This window comes from Motacilla alba, chromosome 3 (genome assembly GCF_015832195.1).
Source record: "Motacilla alba alba isolate MOTALB_02 chromosome 3, Motacilla_alba_V1.0_pri, whole genome shotgun sequence".
NCBI lineage: Eukaryota > Metazoa > Chordata > Aves > Passeriformes > Motacillidae > Motacilla > Motacilla alba.
Window position 1 is genome coordinate 29497495 of NC_052018.1, and position 22273 is coordinate 29519767.

Here is a 22273-nt window from a genome sequence, read left to right on the forward strand (position 1 = left end):
ATGACTCAAGTTGACTAAGTATATCTATCTTTACTGTTCTTTTAAATAAATTGGAATTCTCCTTTCCTCATTATAAATATTCCTGTGGATTCACCTGAAAATACAAGCTTCAGTTGTTTATTAAGCAGAGGCAGAACTCCAAAGGCAATCCCTACTGAGGTTCACTGAAGTGTTATCACCTTAGGATTGAAAGTCTCAGGGCAAACAAAATCACTCAGCTTTGAACAATGGTCCAAAATCTTATCAGATTTATTGCTTTTACAGTCTCAAAATATTGTGACAAAAGTCCTACTGCTCTGAAAAGAATCAGCATACTACCTTGACAAGTTGGTCCAGTTTCCTGCTTTGCCAAATTAATGTCTCTACCTCCGAATCGAGATTAACCCTCTTAATACATGCTTTATGCACACGCTTATTCTGGAGAGTCTTAAATTAATCATTCTTGCATTCTGTAAAAGGTGAGCTAAAATTATGTACATTTTCCTCAACTCAGTTTTTCTTTTGGTTGACAGGCTAAAATACCGCAGTACTTTAACCAAGTATTTCAGTAAATCAGTTTTATTTCCCCAGTTTTTCCCCATAATAGAAACACAGAATGGCTTGGTTTGGAAGGGAGATTAAAGATCATCTAGCTGCAAATTGCCATGAATAGGGACACCTCCCATTAGACCAGGGTGCTCCGAGCGCCATCCAACTTGGCCTTAGACACTTCCAAGGATGGGGCATCCAAATCCTCTCTGGGCAAATGGGCAACCTGTTCCAGTGCCCCGCCACCCCCACAGCAAAGAATTTCTTCCTAATATCTAATCTAATCTTTCAGTTTGAAGCCATTTGCCCTTGTCCTGCCACCACATGCCCTTGTAAAAAGTCCCTCTCCAGATCTCTTATAGGGGTCCCTTCAGGTACTGGAAGACTGCAATGAAGTCAGCCTCAAGCCATGTCTTTTCTAGGCTGAACAATCACAATTTTCTCAGCCTTTCTTCATAGGATAGGTTGTCCATCCCTCTAATCATTTTTCCCCATATCATCTGAGCAAACATACCTGACAGAGTTTAACTACCTCTTCTTTTCAGCTAGATGTCGTAATATGCATTGCATACAACACAGAAATTATTTCCCCATCTAGCTGAAATCAAAAACAAAAAAAGCAAAAAAACCCAAAACAAACAAACAAAAAGAAAACCACCTCAAGCCTCTAACAGAAAAATGTAGGAGTTTCAGTCTACCTAGAACCTACCTCAATTCTGCCATTTTCTGTGACTAAATTCAACTCATATATCGAGCCTGCAGACCAGCTAGCCATTATATTAACTATTTTCCAAATTTTCAGGTAAGAATGAGCATCCATGAAAATTAAAGTGGCCACAAAGTGATTCATCTTGAGTTTGAACAGGTCTATAATGTCACATCTCCAAGAATAACTTCATAATTTTCTCTCTGGCCAACTATAAAAATAATTGTTAAATATAAATCTAATGAAAGTTAATAGGAAAAGGTCAAAAATACAACTACACAAGGAGTGTTATACTGGAATACCATACCTCTTCTATTTAATTTAAACAATTTCTCCAAATTGAATCTATTTCTTAATTAAATTTTAATTATATACACTCTTATTGTAATTTATTCTAATCATCTTGTTCCATTGCTCATCTTCCTTGAGGGTTTTTCCTAAGCTAAATTCCTTCATGCCAACCACTTCTACCAGCAAAACTCCTAAAATCTACAATTCCTTTCAGCCCCAAAAAACAGATGTCACATCCATCTGCATGCTAACTGGAACAGTACTCTTTGCATATCCTTTCTCATCATTTGGCCTGTTTTCATACAGAACTGCAAAACAGCAAAAGGAGTCACACAGAATTTACACTTCAGTGATGCCACTTTAACACATGGCTAGGAGTTGAAAACAGGAATAACTGTAGACTCCCATATGCAAATGAAACATAGCCTCTCTCATCTCCATAGTATTTTCACAAAGAGATGGAAAAGAATGGTAAAAGTCCAAAATTTGGGACTACATCACACATGCTCCTTCTTTTCTACAGTATACAAACCAATCACCTTTCATTAATATTTGCTCACTTAGATATAAAGACAAAACTGTTCCTTAAATTACTACTTTTGTAACCTATGAGTTGACAAAACTGTTCCCTAAAGTACTAATTTTGTAACCTATGAGTTCTTTGAAACCTCAGAAATAGTTTTGGCCTTTTCTTCACTACATTTAATGGTAAGAAGCCTTCATAATAATACTTAAGATGCAAAAATCCTCTTTGTATACTAAATGCATTACTTACTGGAAGTCCACGAGCACCTGGCAGTCCTGGCTCCCCCTTTAAAAGATCAAAAATGAGTTTTAAGAGGCATTAGCATCAAGTTTGTTAAACAATATACAGGAAAGTGTTCTCTCACTTTTTGGAGGGTGTCATTTAGTGGACATAGTCTGCAGGTATTATTCATCTTCGTTAATGCTATGCTGGTTTCATTAAGACTTGATAGAAAGGAAAGACTTTCTCAGTATTAGAAAGATACAGCCTCTGGCCTTTTATTCCCCCACCCCCAAAAACTCAAGCATGCTTCTTACTCAGACTTCTGATTTATATATCATTTGTTTAATTGATGATAAAGTCAGGTTTCACTGTTCTGGTTCCCACTGCATATTACAATGGCACAATTGTAATACAAGATGGAATGGGCCTCAACTTTACTGAAGATGCTCAACCTTAATGTCAACAATGAAATGCCAGCCAGCATTCCTTGCTGCTGGCTGTGGGAATGGAACCTTCTTTGTGCTGTGTGGAAAGTGCCCAGCACATGTGTATTCTATAGGAATGTTAGGATTGTAAGAAAGACTGCAACATCTAATTAATCACATAGAGACAAACAAAAATGCTGCTTTAAAAAAAAATCCGTCATTTCATGCATAATTTTGATCCTACCTTCTGTCCTTTTGGTCCTGGGGCTCCACGTGAGCCATCAGGTCCTGTGAATCCCTTTGGAAGTAAGTTATACAATGTTAATGCAAGGGTTATGTGTTTTTCTTAATCACAACAGAAAACATCAAGCAACATAGAAAAATGAGACTATTAAATGAAATTGGTAAGTGCAGAAGCCTTGCAATCCAAATATTTATTTACATGTACAGATAGAATTGCACAAGTTTAAAGTGCTAGCTTCTAGTGACAAACATGCCTGTGATACGTATCTTCAAGAATTACTCAGTCAAATCACAATTAAATAAAGCATGCCATCTCACATTATCTTATTTCCTCCTAATGGGAGATTGATGAATTTATTTCACAGCTAAGGTTAAAAACAAAAACTGTCAGTGTTGTCCATTTCAAATAAAAGTTTCATTGACAATAACAAAAACACAAAACAAAACAAAACCCCAGAAGGCTGGCAAGCTGGATTTAAATTTATCCTTTTAACTTGTCTATCTGGCTAAAATGAAAACCTAACCATGATATTATAACCAGAAATTCATTTGGAGTTCTTATTTTTCCCTTTGTTTCCAATTCTATGGTCAGCTTATACGGCTTAGAAATTTCCAGATATCCAGCAGAGCTTTCCTTGTACATTTATCTATTACTTTTATTTTTTTGGAACACTTCCAGCAATTCAGTGTTCACACAATTCTTCCAACAATTTGATTTTGAAAGCTTACATGATCATTACAAGCAATTACTGTACAGTACCTTTTTACAGTCTATTAAACCTGACACTGAAATAATTTTTGAAATAAAATGAGATTTAAAAAGTCAGAACTGCCTTTCCAATTAAACACATAAGGTATTATAAATCTAAAACACCAATTAAAGGTTGAATGCACAGTGGAAGTACAATAAGGTCTTCTTTTTTTTCTTCAAGTGAAAATAAAAAAGGTTCAATATTTCAAAAGACTGTACTCTGGTATTACATTTTCATTAATCAACTAATAGGAAGGAATATACAAGTATGAACAGATACCAAAAGCTGAGCTGAGTTTAGTGTGTTCTGTTTCACGTGACTGCGTTCCCATGAATTTTGGCAAGGAAAGTAAAACTATGCCTTAAGTGAAAATTGTAAGAGGCAATGACTTTTAAAAGATCTGCTTATAGGATTTTGACATGTACAAATGGGTTGTGGGCCTGTATTTTTTAGGAATATGTGAAGTAGTATGAGATGTCATTCACAAAGCCCATTTCTTCTTACAGATACAAAATTTGAACAGTTTAATTAAAAAGACTCTTCCAGCTCCATGTCCACTAAATCTCTTCCCAAAAACAAATTAAATATTGACCTCTAACAGCATTGCAACCTTAAATAGAAACTAGGCTTTTTCATTTCAATAATTTGCAATATCCTCTAACACACTGGTTTATGGTATATAATCTTTATTTATGATATTTTAAATTTTTTAAGTTTTAAAAGCTTTTGTAAATTAAACATAAGCTTGCCTACCTCCTGGCATAACATCTAAGTACTAATGCAAAAATCTTGCTTCATAACAAGAAGTGCTTTTTAACAGTGCTCTCAAGAGAGAGAAATATGAAGCTTCCAAAAAATGTTTAAAGGCATTTTTATAGCCACAAATTTATTCAAGAGGTATGACCTAACAGGCCATCAACACTAGATGATGTTGAAACTTCAATATTTTCTATTATTCCTCACAGAATGGGTAGATGGGAAGATCAGCAGACCTTTGTCGTGCCCTCGCTGCTCTGCCCTTCAACCAGAGGTGGCTTCCAGAGGCCACAGCACGTGTCATCCCTAAGACCACTGCCCAGTGCCCTCTCCAGGGCCAGGTGGCAGCACCCACAGCCCCCGTGCTTTATTTATTTATTCTTGAATAAAACAAACAAACAAACAAACATACATACATACACGGAAATTCCAGAAAATCAAGTGTACTCACATCAGCTCCTGGCTCTCCAGGCAACCCAGGGGATCCTGGTTTGCCTGCATCCCCATCTGGACCCTTCAGGATTTAAAGGGACAGTTAAGCACGTTTCACAGAGAGAAGCAGAAACAAAACTCAAAATTTCTTCTTTAGCAGAAGCAAATGAAAAGTAGCTGCAATCACTTACCGGTGGACCAGGGGGGCCCTTTGGACCTCTCTCCCCCTACCAAGATATGAAAAGGAAGGTATTAGTCAGAACTACAACAACCTTTTATACTCTTTCATGAAAATCACTGATTTACATGTTACCAGAAATAATCCTGAACTCTTACGATAGAAAATAAATATTAAATCCACATCATTTTTATTACAGACTAACAGAAATCCTCAGAGAAACTTCTGACAGGAATCAAGGGAACACATGTAGTAGCTCCTATCAGGAATAATGCCACAAATCCTTATCATAATTTAGCATGAGTGGGCATCACTATGTAATCCCTTTTGAGATTAGATTTTTAAGACCCTTACACCCCATTAATGGCAGATAATCACTGCATATGATGCTGATTACACAAAATAAATAATCCTGAGTTTTCTATACCAAAGATAATCTGAAAATCTGCTTCCTCCACTCACTTCAGCCCACTACAGAGCATGAGACCCATCAATTCCTTCATGTATCCGCAGCCAAATTCAAAGTCCTGAAGATCAAAGGCTGACAGACAACACAGATACAGCTCAGAGCATTTCCTGCTTCCTAGGCAGGGCATGGGAAACACTTACATCAATGCCATCAATACCGGGAACTCCTGGTGGCCCTGGTGGACCTGGGGGGCCTGGTGGACCTGGGGGGCCTCTCTGACAAGGAGTAAAAAAAAGGAGCAATTAGAGCCTGGCAAGCCATGGAGCTGTTCTGGGGGCACCAGCACAGTTAGAGGCTATAGGTTAGTCAGGAGGTCACAGCTGTGACAAGGACCAGCATCCTCACCCCATGCGTATCAGAAGCCCTATATCCTATTTTGACTGTCACTATGAGGATTGGCAACACTGACCTCACCAAAGGAATGGGGAAGGTGTTAAACCCCCCTCCCTGGGCCCAGCCACTCTCCTGTGCCCACAATGCTGCCAGGCCAGCGGGCTCCACTCCCCACCCAGCAGGATCTGAATGCCCCATGGCAATGACAGGATGGCAGAAATAAAAGCGATCTTTGCGGATCAAGCACCGAAATTCATTACACTCTTTAATTACTCTTTCTTTCAACACAAAGGAGACAGTTTTCCTAAGAGCTCATACTAGCAACGAAAATTTAAACCAGCCCTGCTTCACCGACAGGCTCAGCGGTTTCCCCTGCTTCCTCGGGATTACATTAACATCTACAAAGGCACTTTCTCAAAGCGCCGGGCTCCCGGGGGGAGGTAGCAGGCGCCGCCAGCCTGTGGAAACTCAGGGAAAGGCAGTTCTAGGTCTCCGTGTCTATAATGGGGGGCTCTGTTCTCCTTGGAGTGAGCTCTGCCCGCGGCCCCACAACGGGGCTCTGTGAGCAGGAGGCTGCCCCGGGCCCTGAGCCTGGTCCCTTGGTCCCCGCAGAGCTGCTGCTCTGGACACATTTCCTCCACACGCCAGAGTTCCCAGAAACATTCCGTCCAGCGGCAGTCGCGGTGTCACCTGCCCTGTGCTCGCAGGTAGGCGCACAGGCGGTACCACTGTCCTGCGGGCAGCTCGCCCCGGCCGCGTCACCCGCAGCTGCCGGGGGGACACGGCACAAACACCCTCCGGGGGTCGGCGCCGGGGCACGGCAGAGCAGCCTTCCGTGCCTCCCTCTGCACCGGCACACCGAGCTCCGTCCGCTCCCTCGCACTTACCTCGATTCCCGTCTGGGTTACCTGCGAGGGAGACAAAATAAAAAACAACAAAGCAGAGCGAAAGTCAGAACAAACTTACTTGAGCCAGGGCGAGGCAAAGCGCCTGCAGGAAGAGCCCCAGGGGCAGGAGGCGCCGGGCCATGGATGGAGGGAGCAGCCTGCGGCTGCCGGGCCGGGCAGGGGCAAGGTGAGCGCGGCCGGAGCCCCTCCCGGCTGCGGCCCGGCCCTGGGCAGGGTGGCGGGGATTGGAGGAGGGCTGGCGGCCGGGCAGGCGAGGACGGAGCGCCAGCAGCCCCTTAACCCTTTGCCCTGCGGCTGCCAGGTCGGACCCTGACTCCGCCGTGCCCGCGGGCCTCCCGCCGCCGGGCTCCCGGTGCGGCGATGCCGGGGACAGCCGCGACAGCCCCTCCGCTGCCAGGCACAGCGCCCGCAGGGCCCCGGCCAGCAGCCCGCCAGCGGAGACGCAGACAGCAAGTCACGGAAGGGTTAAAATGAGGAGGCGGCGGCTGCTCTGGGGGGTTGGATTTCTAAAAGCATCGAACACCGGGCAGATGTGGTGAAAAAGAGCGTCGGTGGCCAGGAGTGGGGAGAGAAATAATGAGAATCCCGTAGGCTGCAGCTGCGGGCAGGACGGGACAGGACAGGACAGGTGTCTCACCCGAGCCGGCAGCTCGCCGCAGCCTTCGCGCTGGGGTCGCAGGGGGTCGCAGTGGATCACCATCCACTGGATCTCGAACTGGCAGAGAAAAGATCATGTTAATTCGGGTCAGGGGTTACGCTGGCCGAGCATGTAAGACGTGGAATACTGGCACGCTAGGCAGAAGATTAAACGCTAGGTGTTTAATGTCAATAGCTGCAGGTGGAGTGCTTTGCCCTGCATTCCCCCATCCCTAACTGTGGAGGTCTTTTAAAGAGGAGGCATAAACCGGCCTAAGTGCTGCCAATCCTGAACTCCTCTTTATCACATCTCTACTGTTCTGTTTGTTTGCAGTCATCACAGTTTCCAGAGTGGTGAGACTAGAGCACAATGGGAGTACCCTTGTTTCTTTTACCTGTTAACTGACACCACCACCTGTGAGCCAATTCCTTCCCTCCTTTATCCACTTCTCATTTTCAAACCACCATAATAATAGCCAATTGAGTGCCATAATATACATATGAAAGAACTAATAGTGATTTAATACTACAAGGCAGCCATAAAATAGCAACAGCCCAAACAGGAGTAAGTTGTCGACAGTGTCCTTACACTAAATCCAAACACAGCTCTGTATCAGCTGTGAAAAGAAAAAACTCTGTCTGCCTTGAGGCTATATAAAACAAAAGCTGATAGGAAACCTCTCTAACTTTTTAAAAAATTAAAAATAAAATTCTTCTGGTGGCAAGGTAGTAAAAGATGTGACTGGCTTCCCATTGATTTAGAAGAGGTGAGAGAAGGGCAAATATGTTCTAGCCTTCCTGTCAAGGTATCTTTTCCCTTGCGAGTATTTCACAACGATCTTGTTGATTATGTTCAGATGATTTAAAGGATGCCATTATTTTGAAGACATCTCATGTAGGTATTCTACTGATATCAATATACAGTGTTATTAAGGATTAAGTATAGTCATAAAGTTTTCAGAAATGAACCTCAGATAATTTAGAGGTAATCATAAAGCAAAGATATTAAAATGTAACCTTTTAAACCCAAAGGTAGTGTGCTGGTTTTGCCTAAGGTAGAGTTTATTTTCTTCACAGTAGCTGGCATGGAGCTGTGTTTTGGATTTGTGTTGGGAGCAGAGTTGATAGCACAGGGATGACTTTGTTATTGCTCAGCAGTGCTTGGATGGAGTCAAGGCCTTTTCTGCCCCTGATCCCACACCATCAGCAAGGAGGCTGGGGGTGCACAAGGACTTGGGAGGGGGCACAGCCAGGACAGCTGATCCCACTGACTAAAGGGATATCCCAGACCATACGACATCACGCTCAGAATATAAAGCTGGGAGAAGAAGGAAAGGGCAGGGGGAGTTTGAAGTGATGCTCTTTGTCTTCCCAAGTCACTGTTACATGTGATGGAGCCCTGCTTTCGCAGAAATGGCTGAACACCTGCCTGCCATTGGAAAGTGGTAAATTAATTCCTTGTTTTGCTTTGCCTGTGTGCATGGCTTGAGCTTTACCTATTGAAGTGTCTTTATCTCAATCCACAAGTTTCCTTACTTTTACTTTCCCAATTCTCATCTCACCATGGAGTAGAGTGAGCAAGTGGCTGTGTGGGGCTTAGTTGCTATCTGGAGTTAAACTACAAAGAATGTTTAAGACCCATAGGTCAGTATTCCTGACATACATTTGGCAGGATTCCTACAGGATTTCTGTTTCATCTTTATTTCTTAGTCAGCACAGATATGATTAACTGTGTCTTACTGTTCACTGTTTTGTCGTCTTAAATTCTATAGAAATTCCTGCAAATGCCCACCATCTTTACACATCTCAATTATGTCAACCACGTAATTCAGTTGTCTTATTAGTGTTTTAGATGAGAGAGGTGAAGGTTAGGTGAAATGTAAATGAGACCTAAATATGTAGGGTAGTATTTTCAATATAAAATCAGTCACAGGGATGCATTTAGCCATACCATCGGGGCTGTTGCTGGCTTGGTGATGATCCATGGGAAGTCACCCCTCCTGGGGAAGTAAAACTCAGCTAACCAATTCTTCATGTGGAGATTTTCTACAATACCTTGTCAAGGACATCTATGTTTCTTCTGAGAGGTCTGCTGTCAACTGTTTGTACATTTGTTAAGTGACCAAGAATAAACTATATATATTTTAATGCATCTCATTCCAGAGCTATTTTAAACATGTTTTATCCATTTTCAACATCTCTGAAATAGGCTTTTATCGCTTCTTTCTCCTTGCACCTTTTTTTAAAACCTTTGAATATTACAGCTAATTCCAGTGTTATTTGGCTTTCCGTAGCTAGAGTTCAGCCTTCTGAATGTGAGATTTCACAGGGTGAAAAAAAAAAACCAAGATGTGACTTTTTTCAGTACACAGACACAATCTGTTCTGTGGTGTAAATTAATCCCTGTTAAATAAATATTGACAAGCAGCCTCCTCTCGGATGTTGCAAGTCACGTATCTTCCCTGAGCTAGTTAGCAGCATGAAATGTCAATTAAATAGTGACCAAGAGTCACTTCTAGCAAAGTGTTTAGTATCTTTTATAAAAAAATGGTAATGCCTCTGAAATCACAGTATTTAAGGCAATTATATAATCTCACAGAAGTTATAATTTGAGCAGGAAGAAATTAATTCCCCTACTTTCCTATTATAGACATGTAATTTAGAAAGTAAATTCCTTTTCAGTTTTGAAATTATGCTAAATCTCATATTGCTTAGTGTTTATAATGGATTATATTAATTACTTTTAGATAAAAAAGGTACAACTTTTAGGTATTTTATCTTGTAAAAAATATAAAATACGGCTGTGAATCTGTGTAAAAATTTGTCCTCCATGAAGCATTCCAGAAATCCTGGAATAAATCTTTGTAAAGGCTGAAAGGCAAGATGCAGTTCCATTTCTAATTCCTATTCTCCTAGGCACTCATAGTAATAACAAGCAATAAATAATCCCTTTTAAGATTACATGTGTTACAGTGCACCTCTGAGAAGTTGACCTATTCTGCAAGATAAATAGGGCCCTCACTAGAATGCTGCAAAAAAGAATAGGAAACACATAATTTATATCCTTCTAAAATTATACCACTGGAAGTAATATACTTTAACAATGCCTGGGAGTAAATTAAAAGCTGTGCCTAGGGCATATTAAATAACCAATTCTGTTGAGATTTTTAAACTAACAGTCAAGCAAGTTAAAGACTAGAATAGCCCCAAACATAGATTTATTTAGTCAACTTAAAGAGAAAAGAAGTACACAGGCTAAAATAGAAATTTCTGCAATATAAATAGACATTTTAAAATTACTAGTCCACCTGACTATGTAATTCCTTTATCATCATTTCAGAGGTTATGAGGTTCCTAAATCTACATTATTGTAATATCAGGTTGAACCACTACCATTGCCTTTTTGGGCTTCCCAGCACAGGCCATGCAATTCAATCGAGTGAGTCCTAAGTCAGTTCTGTCTAAAATAAAGTGTAATTTTAGACATCCAAACTCAGTTTAAGAACATGGTGTCATGCTTACTTTCTGTCTTCCCTGATAATTTGTTCCAGCACTTCATTGTTCTTTTTGTCAAGAATTGTGCATCATACTCTTGTTTTAAAGCCTAACTCATGCAAAGGTTTTACTTTTTTTCATAAAAAATACTTCACATGACCAAATCTTCCCAGAAACATGCTAAAGTTATAAACAAATATTTTGTAATCTAAATGGTGAATAATAAAAATTATTTACTACAAATTTTTTTTCATCCTTAAAGGAGGTTGTCCTGTAATTACCATAGCTCCACACTGGTGCCTAAAGATGTACAGTCTTGAACACAGGCAAGGCAGAACTTAATGCCAGACCCTTCCCCACCAAATGCCTGAAGAGCCCTGGGTGATAAATGCTGCTCATTTGTATACCTTGCTGAAAAGAGGAAGTTTCTGCAAAACACAGTCTGGAGAGGAAAGAGGATAAGATTCCACGAAGATTTCTCTTCTGCTTTTCCTCACTTCTGTAATCCTGGCCAAAGGTCAGTCAAGAGTACCAACAGAAGGCCAAGGTTACCTTGATACCACATCTCTCTCCTCACTTGTCAGCTGCCATTTGGAATCACTGCTTCAAGAGGCAAAGGAACTCTCCTTGTTTTTAAAGGGATGACTCTGGGTCTAACTTGAGGGCACAGTTTGCTCTAGCCCTGTCTACCAGGTGCTGTGAAGTTATTGCACTAATACCAATAGATTTCTCTGCATTTAACATAACTATCTTTCCAAAGAGGAAAGCAATATTGGCATAGAATTTTTTTCATCCAACTAACATGCATAGAATATATGTAATGTGTAATGTTTTCATCATCCCACCTGTCCATTCATCCATCAGTATTGCTCAGAGCAGTTAGCAAAGCTAAGATACATATGCTAATTTTAATATGCTAATTGCCACATTATCAGCTCCAGCTGATTATTTTTAATTACATGTTCAAAGACTAGCTATTGTTTTCAACAGAATTAGAATAACTTTTCAGCTATTGAAATTTCCTCATCCACATTTATAACAGTATGTTAGATAGATCCCTTCAGACACATGGGGCAGCTTTCTGCTGGCATTCTCATGTAAAAAAACTGATTTCAATCCAGTCCGATACAGCAACTAACCATACAGAGGTGATGAAACATGAGATGCTTCTTTTCTTGCAATGTTTTCCCTTTCAGATTTACACAACACTGGTTAACCTGTGTCCACGGGGCTTTTTTGCAAACAGTGTGAGATATAGTTTAAAATTATGTCTCACTTCACTCTTCTACTTCAAAGTTGTTACAAGTACAGGGATGTCTAGGAATTTTCATTATTGAAATTTAGACATTACCTGGGTCATCTCTTAACTTACAAGGTATAAGTGCAAAATTTAAAAAAAACACAGCTAGTACTTACCTGCCAAGGAGTTATTTTCTGCCATTTCTGCTTTCAGAAATAATTTAAACGTGCATTCCACAAAACAAAACCCCATATTTAATGTAAAACACCTCTTGAAGAAATAAAAGATTTTGAAACTTACCGGAACTGAGATTTGAGGATTCTTTTTAAGTTTTCCAAGCACAGCAAAGCCATCAGTGTTGATTTTCCCTTTTGGTTTTATATTTAAGGACTCTATTTTAATACAGTCAACAAAAAGTGTGACACTGTTTGCTTCCACAATTATCATAAGCTTGTGCCATTGGGAGTCAAACAAAAAAGGCAAATGTAAAAATGATGCTGTTTGGTGTATTCCATCTGCTCCTTTATAAGAAAACTCAACACTTTTCATTTGACCATTGAGATTCACTCCGACTTGTTCTTTTCCTGAAGAATCCTGAATCTGCCAAATAGTCCAGTATTTCTGAAGTGTGGCCCCAGTCATCCGAAAAGTAGTTAGAAAGGAATATTCATCAGGCAATCCATTGGAATATATGGCACTGTGTAGGATTAAAATACAGTACATTTGTTCTGTATTTGCTCTGAAAAGTTCCACACTTCACCACAGACTTATGAGAAACCATTGCTCAGTGGAACCATATCTCAACCATTCTCATATCAGCGCACTTCTGCATGCTGAACCCCGAAACAAGGTGTTACTAATGGCAAAACACCTGGTTCAGGAGTGTGGGTTCTTCCAATGTTTTACAATTTTTATGATAACCTTTTCTAAGAATAATGGATGGAACAACTACTAACTCCTACTTCAGTTATAGAAAGTATATCCTACAATTATCCTATTTCCCACTGTTAGACTTACAAGGTCAGTCAACATTTTATGGCTTTACAATGACCAGGGAGAAAGTGCAGATTGGTTTTGATTTTGAAGGCATAAAAATGTCTTTTGCAAATGCATTTTCTTGTTCAACCTGCCAATAACCCTTTTGTTAAGGTGTAAGCTATCACTTCAGCAGAAGTCATTGACAAATATGTGGTGAGAAGGCACACTCAAAGTGTATTATGTCCTGTGACATTAAACCAGAAGACTACAAGTAGCAGGGAACAGATGTTCCACATATAAAATATCTCACATTTTAGCAACTCTTATAAGGTAAGTTTTGGAAACACAGGTAGCGCTGGCTGTGTCACTGTGCAAAACAGTCATGTCATTTTTTTTTATATTTCAAATGTATCACTGAATCCAGTACAATATTTAAGAATTTGGCCTTTCCATATTTATTCTATGGATCATAAAACTCTAGTGTCATATCCAGTCAACATCAATACATTATTTTCCATCTACCCACATTTAAGAATAAGTTTAAATAAATTTCTTAAGCATGAAGATATGAAGAGCTATTTTGTCCCAGCTTTCATTAGGACAACTTCTCAAACAAGTAGACATCTTGAACAAAGATGATTTTTGAGATGCAGATCAATCCTATCTCAGCAGCTATTTATATAGCGTTAGTGAATCTCAGGATCTAGGCTATGGGAGGGAAAAATGAAAAAAAAAATTGTCAGCTCTTATTCTGTATGCTTGATGACTGCTGATTTAGAAAGAGAGTACTTCCAGAAGCAGTCTCCCTAGTTTGTAGTGTTCCAAGCTGTATTGCAGCTGTGCTCCAGCAGGCAGCGGCACAGCCTCAGCAGATTTCAGTGAGCACACAGCAAGCCTGGCAGCAGCAGCAGCTTCAGCTTACAAATAAAGTACCCGCAGTGCTGGTGTTTCTCCTTTTCCCCAGGAGCCTTTGCATACACCTGAGAGCTATGGAGTAAGGTAGGGGAATGATTAGCTGGAAAGTGTAGCTCATTATATACGGTGTGGAGATATACAAAGCTGGAAGAGGGGCCTCCTTGCCAGTATCTTTAATCTGTCTGTGCTTTGCTCTGAATTATGTCTCTTGACTGAGGATGAAGTCCTGCCCCACCTGGTTTTGTTTGATAGGATTTTATCTAACTCGTTGTGTTCTGTCATAATTTATTTTCAGTTTTTATCTTGCCCTCTCAGATGCAAATGTCATCTTGTGGATATTGGAGCTTGCCTTCGGTTTCAAGCACTTTGCAGTGTTTACTGTACCCTCTCCCTCTTTGTGTTAGGTTTCTGGCCTACACAATAAGCATATATATTCTTTTCTGCTTCAGAAAGATAATTCTGCGCCCTATTCAAACATACCTTTACTCTTACGAAGCTTCTGATCCAATTCAATACATCCTTCATGGCTCTTTGTGTCCTTCCTCTATAATGTGTCTTTTAAAAATCTCCTCTACTGCTAAAACTTTAGCTCAGCTGGGTCATTTATCTCTTCAGTTGCTGAATCTCATTTGTTCTTGCAGAAGAGCTGGTTTTTCTACTACCACACTGAAGGTGGCATTGTTAGGTAATCTTTAAATAGCCTCCTTGTGACATTCAACTTTCTCTGTTAAGTTCAGTGACACCAGGGTGTCTGATACACTGAGCCTAAAAGAAGCAGTACTAATCCCAGATCCTCTGTGAAGACGTTTGCAGCATTTCTCTGCACTGCTAAGTTTTGTTGTCATGGCAATACTCGTCAAACTATCACACACATTCTGATCTGACCTCAGCTGACACAACTATACTGCCAAAAACACAAAACAACAAAAGAAACAAAAAACCCTAGTACGTGAACATACTTTTTGATTAGATGATTGTTTATGCCACATTGGCAAATGAATTCTTTGCACCATATTTAGCTATAGACTTAGTATTTTTCAAGATATTACATGGGTTCTCCTTTTTTCAGACATTAAAATAGGAAAGAAATATGTTCACATTTTCAGAAGATATGCAAAGAAGAAAAATAATGTAAGAGCTTCTGACATTGGTAAGAGAAAATCAGGTTATAAGAAACATATATCAAACACTAAAGATAAAAATCCAGTGCACAAACATGGAAAAGTATTCCCACTTTTAAAAAATACTAATAACCAATCAGAAGAACTGCTGCCTTTAGACTAAAGAGTCTATCAATAACATGACTCAACACAGTGAAGCATGACCCATCACCAGAAAGGTACTGTGCAGGGGACTGTTACTGTGTAAGATTTATACCTATAATTCTACAAGCAAAGCAGACATATGCTCATCTCAGCTATTCCCACAGTAATGATCCTTTAGTGGTTTAATTGTATTTCAGAACACATTTCTTTCCAAAGCCTGTAATCCTTATATAGGCAAAACCCTTCCGAAGTCAGCAACTTAAAATGCTAAATATTTGGAAACCATGGCAAATTTAGCATGATATTTAAATAAACAATTGTAGAGCAGCTATTCCTCCATCTTACTGCCAAGTGAAGAGTGATGGATGCTGTAACTTTATTGAACAGCTGATAGCTGTATAAGCACTCAAAATCTTTCTGGAAATTATTTTTAACATAGTTGTTTCCAATTCCACTGATTTATGGAAGAGAACCAATCAATTTTAAATTTAGATTCAGGTAAATGAGCAAAGAAAGAATTTATATGGAAACATATTTAAAGAAGGCCAAAATCCAGATTTATTCCGAACCTATTTCCTATCCACTTAAAATTGTAAAGGGATACAAGCCATCAGATGTTTTTATTTAATTTAGTTTTTTTCTTCAGTTGTAAGAAAGTGATCCAGTCCTGCTTTCCTTGTATACTCATACTATTATTAACTGCTTTAGTTGTTTTACGAATACAAGATTAGGTCACTTTTTTTTATCAGATATGTGACTATTTGCCTAAATTTTTAAAGTATTGGAGGGTGGGAAGTTTGAAACATTTGTAGTTCATCTAGGGGAACTCTGAAACACTACAATTTCTTTTAAATCTTTTTAATAAATACCTAAGGCTTTCACTAATCCTATATTATGAATACTTAACAGGAAGATTTCTTTGAGATTTCAAAGCTAAGTCCTACCCAGGCTTAAATACAACCAAGGTACGTCATCTGACTATGGTGAGGAAAGCCCTGACCCATCCCAGTGACCCCAGGATTCACCAAGAGCAGAAGACTATGTTAGAAGCTCAACTATACACCTATATAAGTTCTACAAAGTAACTGCTTATTTTATTAAATTTGGGGTTTTTTGAGTTAATTTCTTAGGTGAACTCCATTGCTCACTGACTTAACTTAGTCCTTGCTAAATAAAGATTTTAGAAATGTTAGCACAACAATGCGGAAATTGCTGTGGCCGTTCTCATGATAATGCAGTATCATGGGCCTGGAGTTGAGGGTTCTTTTGATCAGTCTGGAGACACTCTCTGCATCTCCTGGAGCTGCCTAGAAGCACAGCTGACCTGGCACACCCTGCCTGGCAGCAACTGAACAAGCAATAACAATAAAACTTAGCTCAGCACTTTTAAAAGCATCTGTCCTAAGTCATTAACCAGAAGCCATTTGTTAGGACTCATTACCCTCAGCTGAACTTTATTATTCAGAAACTCCCACTGCCGAGCTAATTAATTCTCTTATGACCTAATTAGCTTCCTAGCTCCATTTTGTCTTTTCTATTTCAGCGTCATCATCAATATCTGGGTGGGATAGCTTACAATGTGAAAGGAAAAACACCTGAAGAGCTTCGGTGGCTGAATGTAGAAAAGCTAGACCTTTGAGCACATGCATTTGAGGAGTGCTGCTTCACAGAAAAGCAATATTCCCAAAGTGGAAAAAAAAAAAAAAGCCAGAAAATCGGCCTCTGAAATTCTCTGGATATTTCAAGTTTACTGATAAAGCTTTATAAACTTCCTCCCTATTTTGTTTGGTACTGTGTGCGTGTGCGTGTTATGACAGTTGCATTTGTGAAGTCAAATGTTTAAGATTTCATCCAATGCACAAAGATAATCAGCCCTTTTCCCACATAAAAAAAATGTGTCATGAACATATTTCTTTGTGCCAATATATATATTTTTTAAGATTTTCTTTAAAAATAAATACAATTATTATCCAAGTTAACAGGATTCATTTTGTACTTACTATCTTGTGGACACCTACAACATGTACATAGATTAAATTAAAAATGATGGGTTCTCCACTTCCAGTGGAGACAGCTATTTGTCATGGCAGTTCCACTCAAAGTTATTACACCATTATTACACCACACCATTACATGGAGAACACTGTTGATCCTTCAGCAGATTTTACTCTAGAAGAGGCACTGGCCAATGGAAACTTATTTGGATGATGGGAGAAGCTAAGTTACGACTTATGTGAAATCATTTCTGTTCATTATGGGATACACTTCTGGGAAATTCCGAGCTCTCATTCCCATACCATATAGCCACTCAAAAATGGGCTCCTCTGCCCTTGTATAATCATCATGTGTTAGCCTAAAAAATTATTTCCCTGTTGCCAGGTGTTTGATAAAGGTCTCTCCCAAGTGCTCCCATAGCACTTGGGCTACATCAGCCAGCCAGCTCGGGAAAGCCATGCTGGCCATTTTTCCCAAACTCACTCTATTTTTCCCTCCCCCACCTCTGGATGCAGCAGGGGCGCACAGGGTGATCCCGGGACGTGAGCCGGGCCCGCCGCGGGCGCTGCTTCAGCACCGCGAGCAGGGACAGCTCCGGGAGCCGGGCCGGGCCGGGCAACTCTGCCCTGCTCTGCCCTGCCCTACCCTGCCCTTCCCTGCCCTCCCCTGCCCTGCCCTGCCCTTCCCTGCCCAGCTCTGCCCTGCCCTGCCCAGCCCTGCCCTCCCCTGCCCTGCCCTGCCCTTCCCTGCCCAGCTCTGCCCTGCCCTGCCCAGCTCTGCCCTGCCCAGCTCTGCCCTGCCCTGCCCTGCCCAGCTCTGCCCTGCCCTGCCCTGCCCTGCTCCGTCCTGCCCAGTTCTGCCCTGCCCAGCTCTGCCCTGCCCTGCCCAGCTCTGCTCTGCCCAGCCCTGCCCAGCTCTGCCCTTTCCTTCTCTCCCCTTCCTTCCTCTTCCCTCTCACCGAGAGGGCCACACTCTAAAGTAACTCTGGAGCAGAGCAGTGAGCTCAGCCCCATGACAGAGGAGCAGCTTCCTGAGGCACTGGAGCACGCTCAGGACTCAAACCTTAAATCCATTTCCTGGGCCAGCTACCCAATGGCAGGAGTCAGCTCAGATGCTGGAGTAAGGCAGTTGACATTGGTTTGTTCAGGGGTAACTTGTGTATATCAAGCACATATTTAACTAGAACCCTCTATAGCAATAAGTCTAAACTCTCTTAAAAGTGAAAATATTTCTCAGAGAATCTGCAATTTATAGTGAAGTGATGATCCCATTTGCTGTCTGTGATTGGATTCACATTCATGCACTAGCAGTCCTGATTTGTGTCTGGGACTAAAAGTAGCCATGAGCCCAAGGTAACCAAACACTTCAGCTCTAAAGCAGCTTAATCTGGTGGCGATGAAGGTAGGAGCCAGGGAGGAGTGCAGCAAGAAAAGTTCTTAGTGATAGGTGGAGTAAGACAGAAACTCTTCACAATCCAATTATTCCTAGCTGAAACAGTAGTCCAGTTAATGGTCTTGTCATTTAATTGCTAAGTTGAGGCATTCTTAATTACATAAGGTGCAGGAACAGAATCCAGACTTGCCTAAATTTGGCAAAGACATCTCTACCCTGCTGTACTGTCTCTATTCCTTCACCAGCAACAAGTGTGGCCAGTAAAGCACAAACACAATTAGATCCTTAAATCCTAACTTCTATCAAAAATTCACTGTAACATGCTAAATAATAATTTTTGACTTTTATAAATTAAGTGACCATAAATCAGCCAGGAACATTCATGTACCTGTTATCTAAAACAAACACACAGTGAAAAAAAACCCCTTAGCTCAGAATCAGTGAGTTCTTATCCTACCTCGTCTCTGCAATCCTCACATGCTCAGAAAGATCCCTTTGTGACAATATTTTAAGAAAACTTTTTTCCATCTCCTCCTGCTACATTTTCTTTGCCTACCTATTTCAAATCATCAGCAACTTCTGACATTGCTTTCTAGAGGTGAATCCCTTAGAATCAGCAAATCTTGAGGCACTCTGAGCAATATCAGTGGTTAGAGGGAAGTGGAAGTCCCTGAAATTGCTGCTACAGAATCAGTCTGATCTGGAGGTGGTAATGAAAAAAAAGAGTTCAATTCCCCTTTCCCCCTCTGAAAACTTTTTAAATTAGGTGATCTAGCTGGTGGGAGATCTACCACTTAAAAAATAAGATTGCAATATTTTAAAGCCAAACAAGGAAGGCATTACCTGGTTGGTATCCTGAAGTCTACATTGGGTCCCAATTTATAAGCTACTTGCAGAGAAGTGGATCCCACTACTCTCTCGATAATTCCTTGGGAAGCAGCTTTTTCTATTTGAAACTGAGAAATCAGGTCAAAGCCTGCAAGAAAAAAAATATACATATCCATAATGTAACTTTCATTTAATTTGAGATTTGTGCTGTCACAGAGCTGAATATAACCTGATCTTGTTTTTGAATGGCAGCTTTTTCCTGAAAAAGTCAGGGTGCTACTTGCCTGGTAGGTCATCTTGGCCAATCCTGATTGTAGGGCAGATATCAATTCTGTGACTGGCACCCAGAATAGCTGGTAGTCCTACAAAAAAAGGTGAATTTACTAACCATGTGCCTGCACATTGCCACAGATCACCTTATAAAATTAATGGAAGCAACTGTAAGATTATTAGGAATTAAACAGAGCTATAAATGATTATTATTAGAGGTATATAATAATTTAAACTGTACTCAGTAAAGTAAGAGGTATAAGAAAATAATCATCTTTTTCTAGAGAGCTCCAAATTAAAAATAGTAACTTGATATGCTATTTGATTTTTTCAACCCTTGAATGAGAGTGGTATAATAATTCTTCTCTTGCAGAGCTGTTGAGAAATAGTAATAGTTTAAGAAGGACTGCTGTGTAAGGAGGTTTTGGGTTGTAACTTTTCGTGGTTCAAGCAAACTTACAGAAAAAAAAAAAAAAAAAAAGCCCAGTTACCTAAATCAACAGTCTCTACTCCCAAGGAAGCTTAAACAAACCTCATGCCAACTAAAGAAGTTGTTGTGAATCAGTTGGCATCTTTTCCATCCTCTCTGGTATTCCAAGCTTTCCCGCTTTCCTCTGTGCCAGATTTGATCAGAATATGAACATTCATGAAATGCAAGTTGGTGGCAAGAAGATCTTACAGACCTTTTTTTGTTTACCAAAATGAGAATGTAGAAGAAATTTGTTTGAGGAAACGAAATCTAAAAATCCAATTTTTCAGAATATTATTTGTCAAAAAAACTTGTCATGGCCATAAGACCTATAAGATACCCAGAATTAAGGAAGAAGGAAGCAAAAATAAGCATTTATTTGAAGAGTTTAAGAGCCATGTACAAGTCTAGTACCAAGTCAATCTGGAAAATGTTAGCAGAGTGTGGGTAAGGAAGAATGAAGAGTGGAAGCTGGAAGGAGAAGCATTTCTAACCTACAGAGAGCCTCTTGTGTGCTGCAAAGGCTCAACCCTAAATGTGGGTTTCCTTCTGACAACATAGGCTTAAAGAGAACATTCAGGTTGACACATTACACCTTAGAAAAGACCTCATTCTATATTCTTTGATGAGACACATGGCTGACATCCAGCCATTTACATTTTATGCCCAGCAAATAAAGTAGAGCCAGTTTATTGCCACATGTAGCAGAAGAACATCTAACTAAAAGCACTGAAAGACAGGGAAGGTTTGTGTCCTGTATTTACCATCTACATCCAGATTTTAATCCTTACCTTAAAAATACATCTAATAGCAAATTTAAAGAAACACACACAGCTCTTGTTTTTGTCCTGCTTTTCATATATATCCTTCTACCCATCCATACATATATAAATGCACATAGACAGCTCTCACTTTGTGTGATGGCTAGTTACAAAGGATTTTAGTTTTGAATAAACACAGAATAATTCTTTTGACATTCAAAATTACACAAAGATAAAATGTTGATAAAATCTGTCTCCTTACTTGATTGGTGCTGGATGGTGGCTGAGATGAAAGACCACAGAAAACTACACAGGTAAAAGAAAGCTGTAGTTTTCCTGTAAACAGAAAGAACACTCCAGTATGAATCTATAGTTTCTGACAGGTTCTGTTATTAGATTTCTCCTCCAAGCCATGCATATTAAACATATCAAATACCACCTAAGGATCTGCTAACAGATTTGACAAGACAATTTCTTTCGCAAGATAATTTCTTTACATGACAACGTTTTATTTTTGCCTTATAATAAAATATGTCAATAAAGCTCTTTCTACTATAGTCAACTCCTATAATACTGGCAAGGACAGCTTTCACTGTTCTAATCTCTTATTTACAGATGTCTCTAAATCCTACTTGTTCTCTTACCAGTGGCTTTTCATCTTCCCTGCTGTATTTCTTCACTTCTCTCATGTGAATGTGCAGGGTATATCGTCACACTGCCTGCTTCCCTCTCATTAGTCCAACAGAGGAGTGCAGCAGTGGGTGCAGACAGCAGCTCCTGCCCCACCAGGACTCTGCAGAGAGGGAGGTGGAGGCTGCTGGGCTGGTTTTAATCTTTCCAAGGGAAGGAGGTGGAGGCTGGACAGACATGTGTGTCCTGGTGGGCTCTGAGGGCGGGCTCTGGAGCCAGCTGACTATAAAGAAGCCAAGAGAGCAAATTAAAGCTTACTTCTTTCACCAGCACGAGGGCAGGGGGATTCAGAAAAAAGTGAGTTCAGCAAAGCCAGTCTCTGAATGGCGGGATATGCCGTCCAGCCAGGCAGGGGAACGATTTATATGTACCAGGAGGTGTGAGGAAGCTGGTTGCCCTGATATGGTATTAAGACTAAAAGCTCTGAGAAGAAGCAAATCCCTGTCCTACAAAGAAGGTATTTCCATTTCTCACTGATTTACTCATCAGGTGACCTCAGGAGAAGCCTGTCTGGTGAGGTTGGTTTTTCTGAATAAAACAGGTTTTGTAAAGGGGTTTTCTTTGCTCAGA

At 40.3% G+C, this 22273-nt stretch overlaps 1 protein-coding gene across 1 annotated transcript in view; it reads right to left on the reverse strand.

Annotated features, from left to right (window-relative positions):
• The window catches only part of COL9A1 (collagen type IX alpha 1 chain), a 62030-nt gene extending 40209 nt beyond the window's left edge, over positions 1–21821 (reverse strand). The window contains exons 1-12 of the mRNA XM_038133188.1: positions 21658–21821; positions 21276–21349; positions 19798–19875; positions 19529–19661; positions 12441–12837; positions 7407–7484; positions 6749–6769; positions 5669–5743; positions 5073–5108; positions 4901–4963; positions 2943–2996; positions 2301–2336 (exon numbers count right to left, since the gene is read on the reverse strand). Coding sequence (XP_037989116.1) covers positions 2301–2336; positions 2943–2996; positions 4901–4963; positions 5073–5108; positions 5669–5743; positions 6749–6769; positions 7407–7484; positions 12441–12837; positions 19529–19661; positions 19798–19875; positions 21276–21349; positions 21658–21671 — 1059 coding nt within the window. The 5' untranslated portion in view covers positions 21672–21821. The remainder of the gene's footprint in view (positions 1–2300; positions 2337–2942; positions 2997–4900; positions 4964–5072; positions 5109–5668; positions 5744–6748; positions 6770–7406; positions 7485–12440; positions 12838–19528; positions 19662–19797; positions 19876–21275; positions 21350–21657) is intronic.
• Positions 21822–22273: the final 452 nt, after the last annotated feature.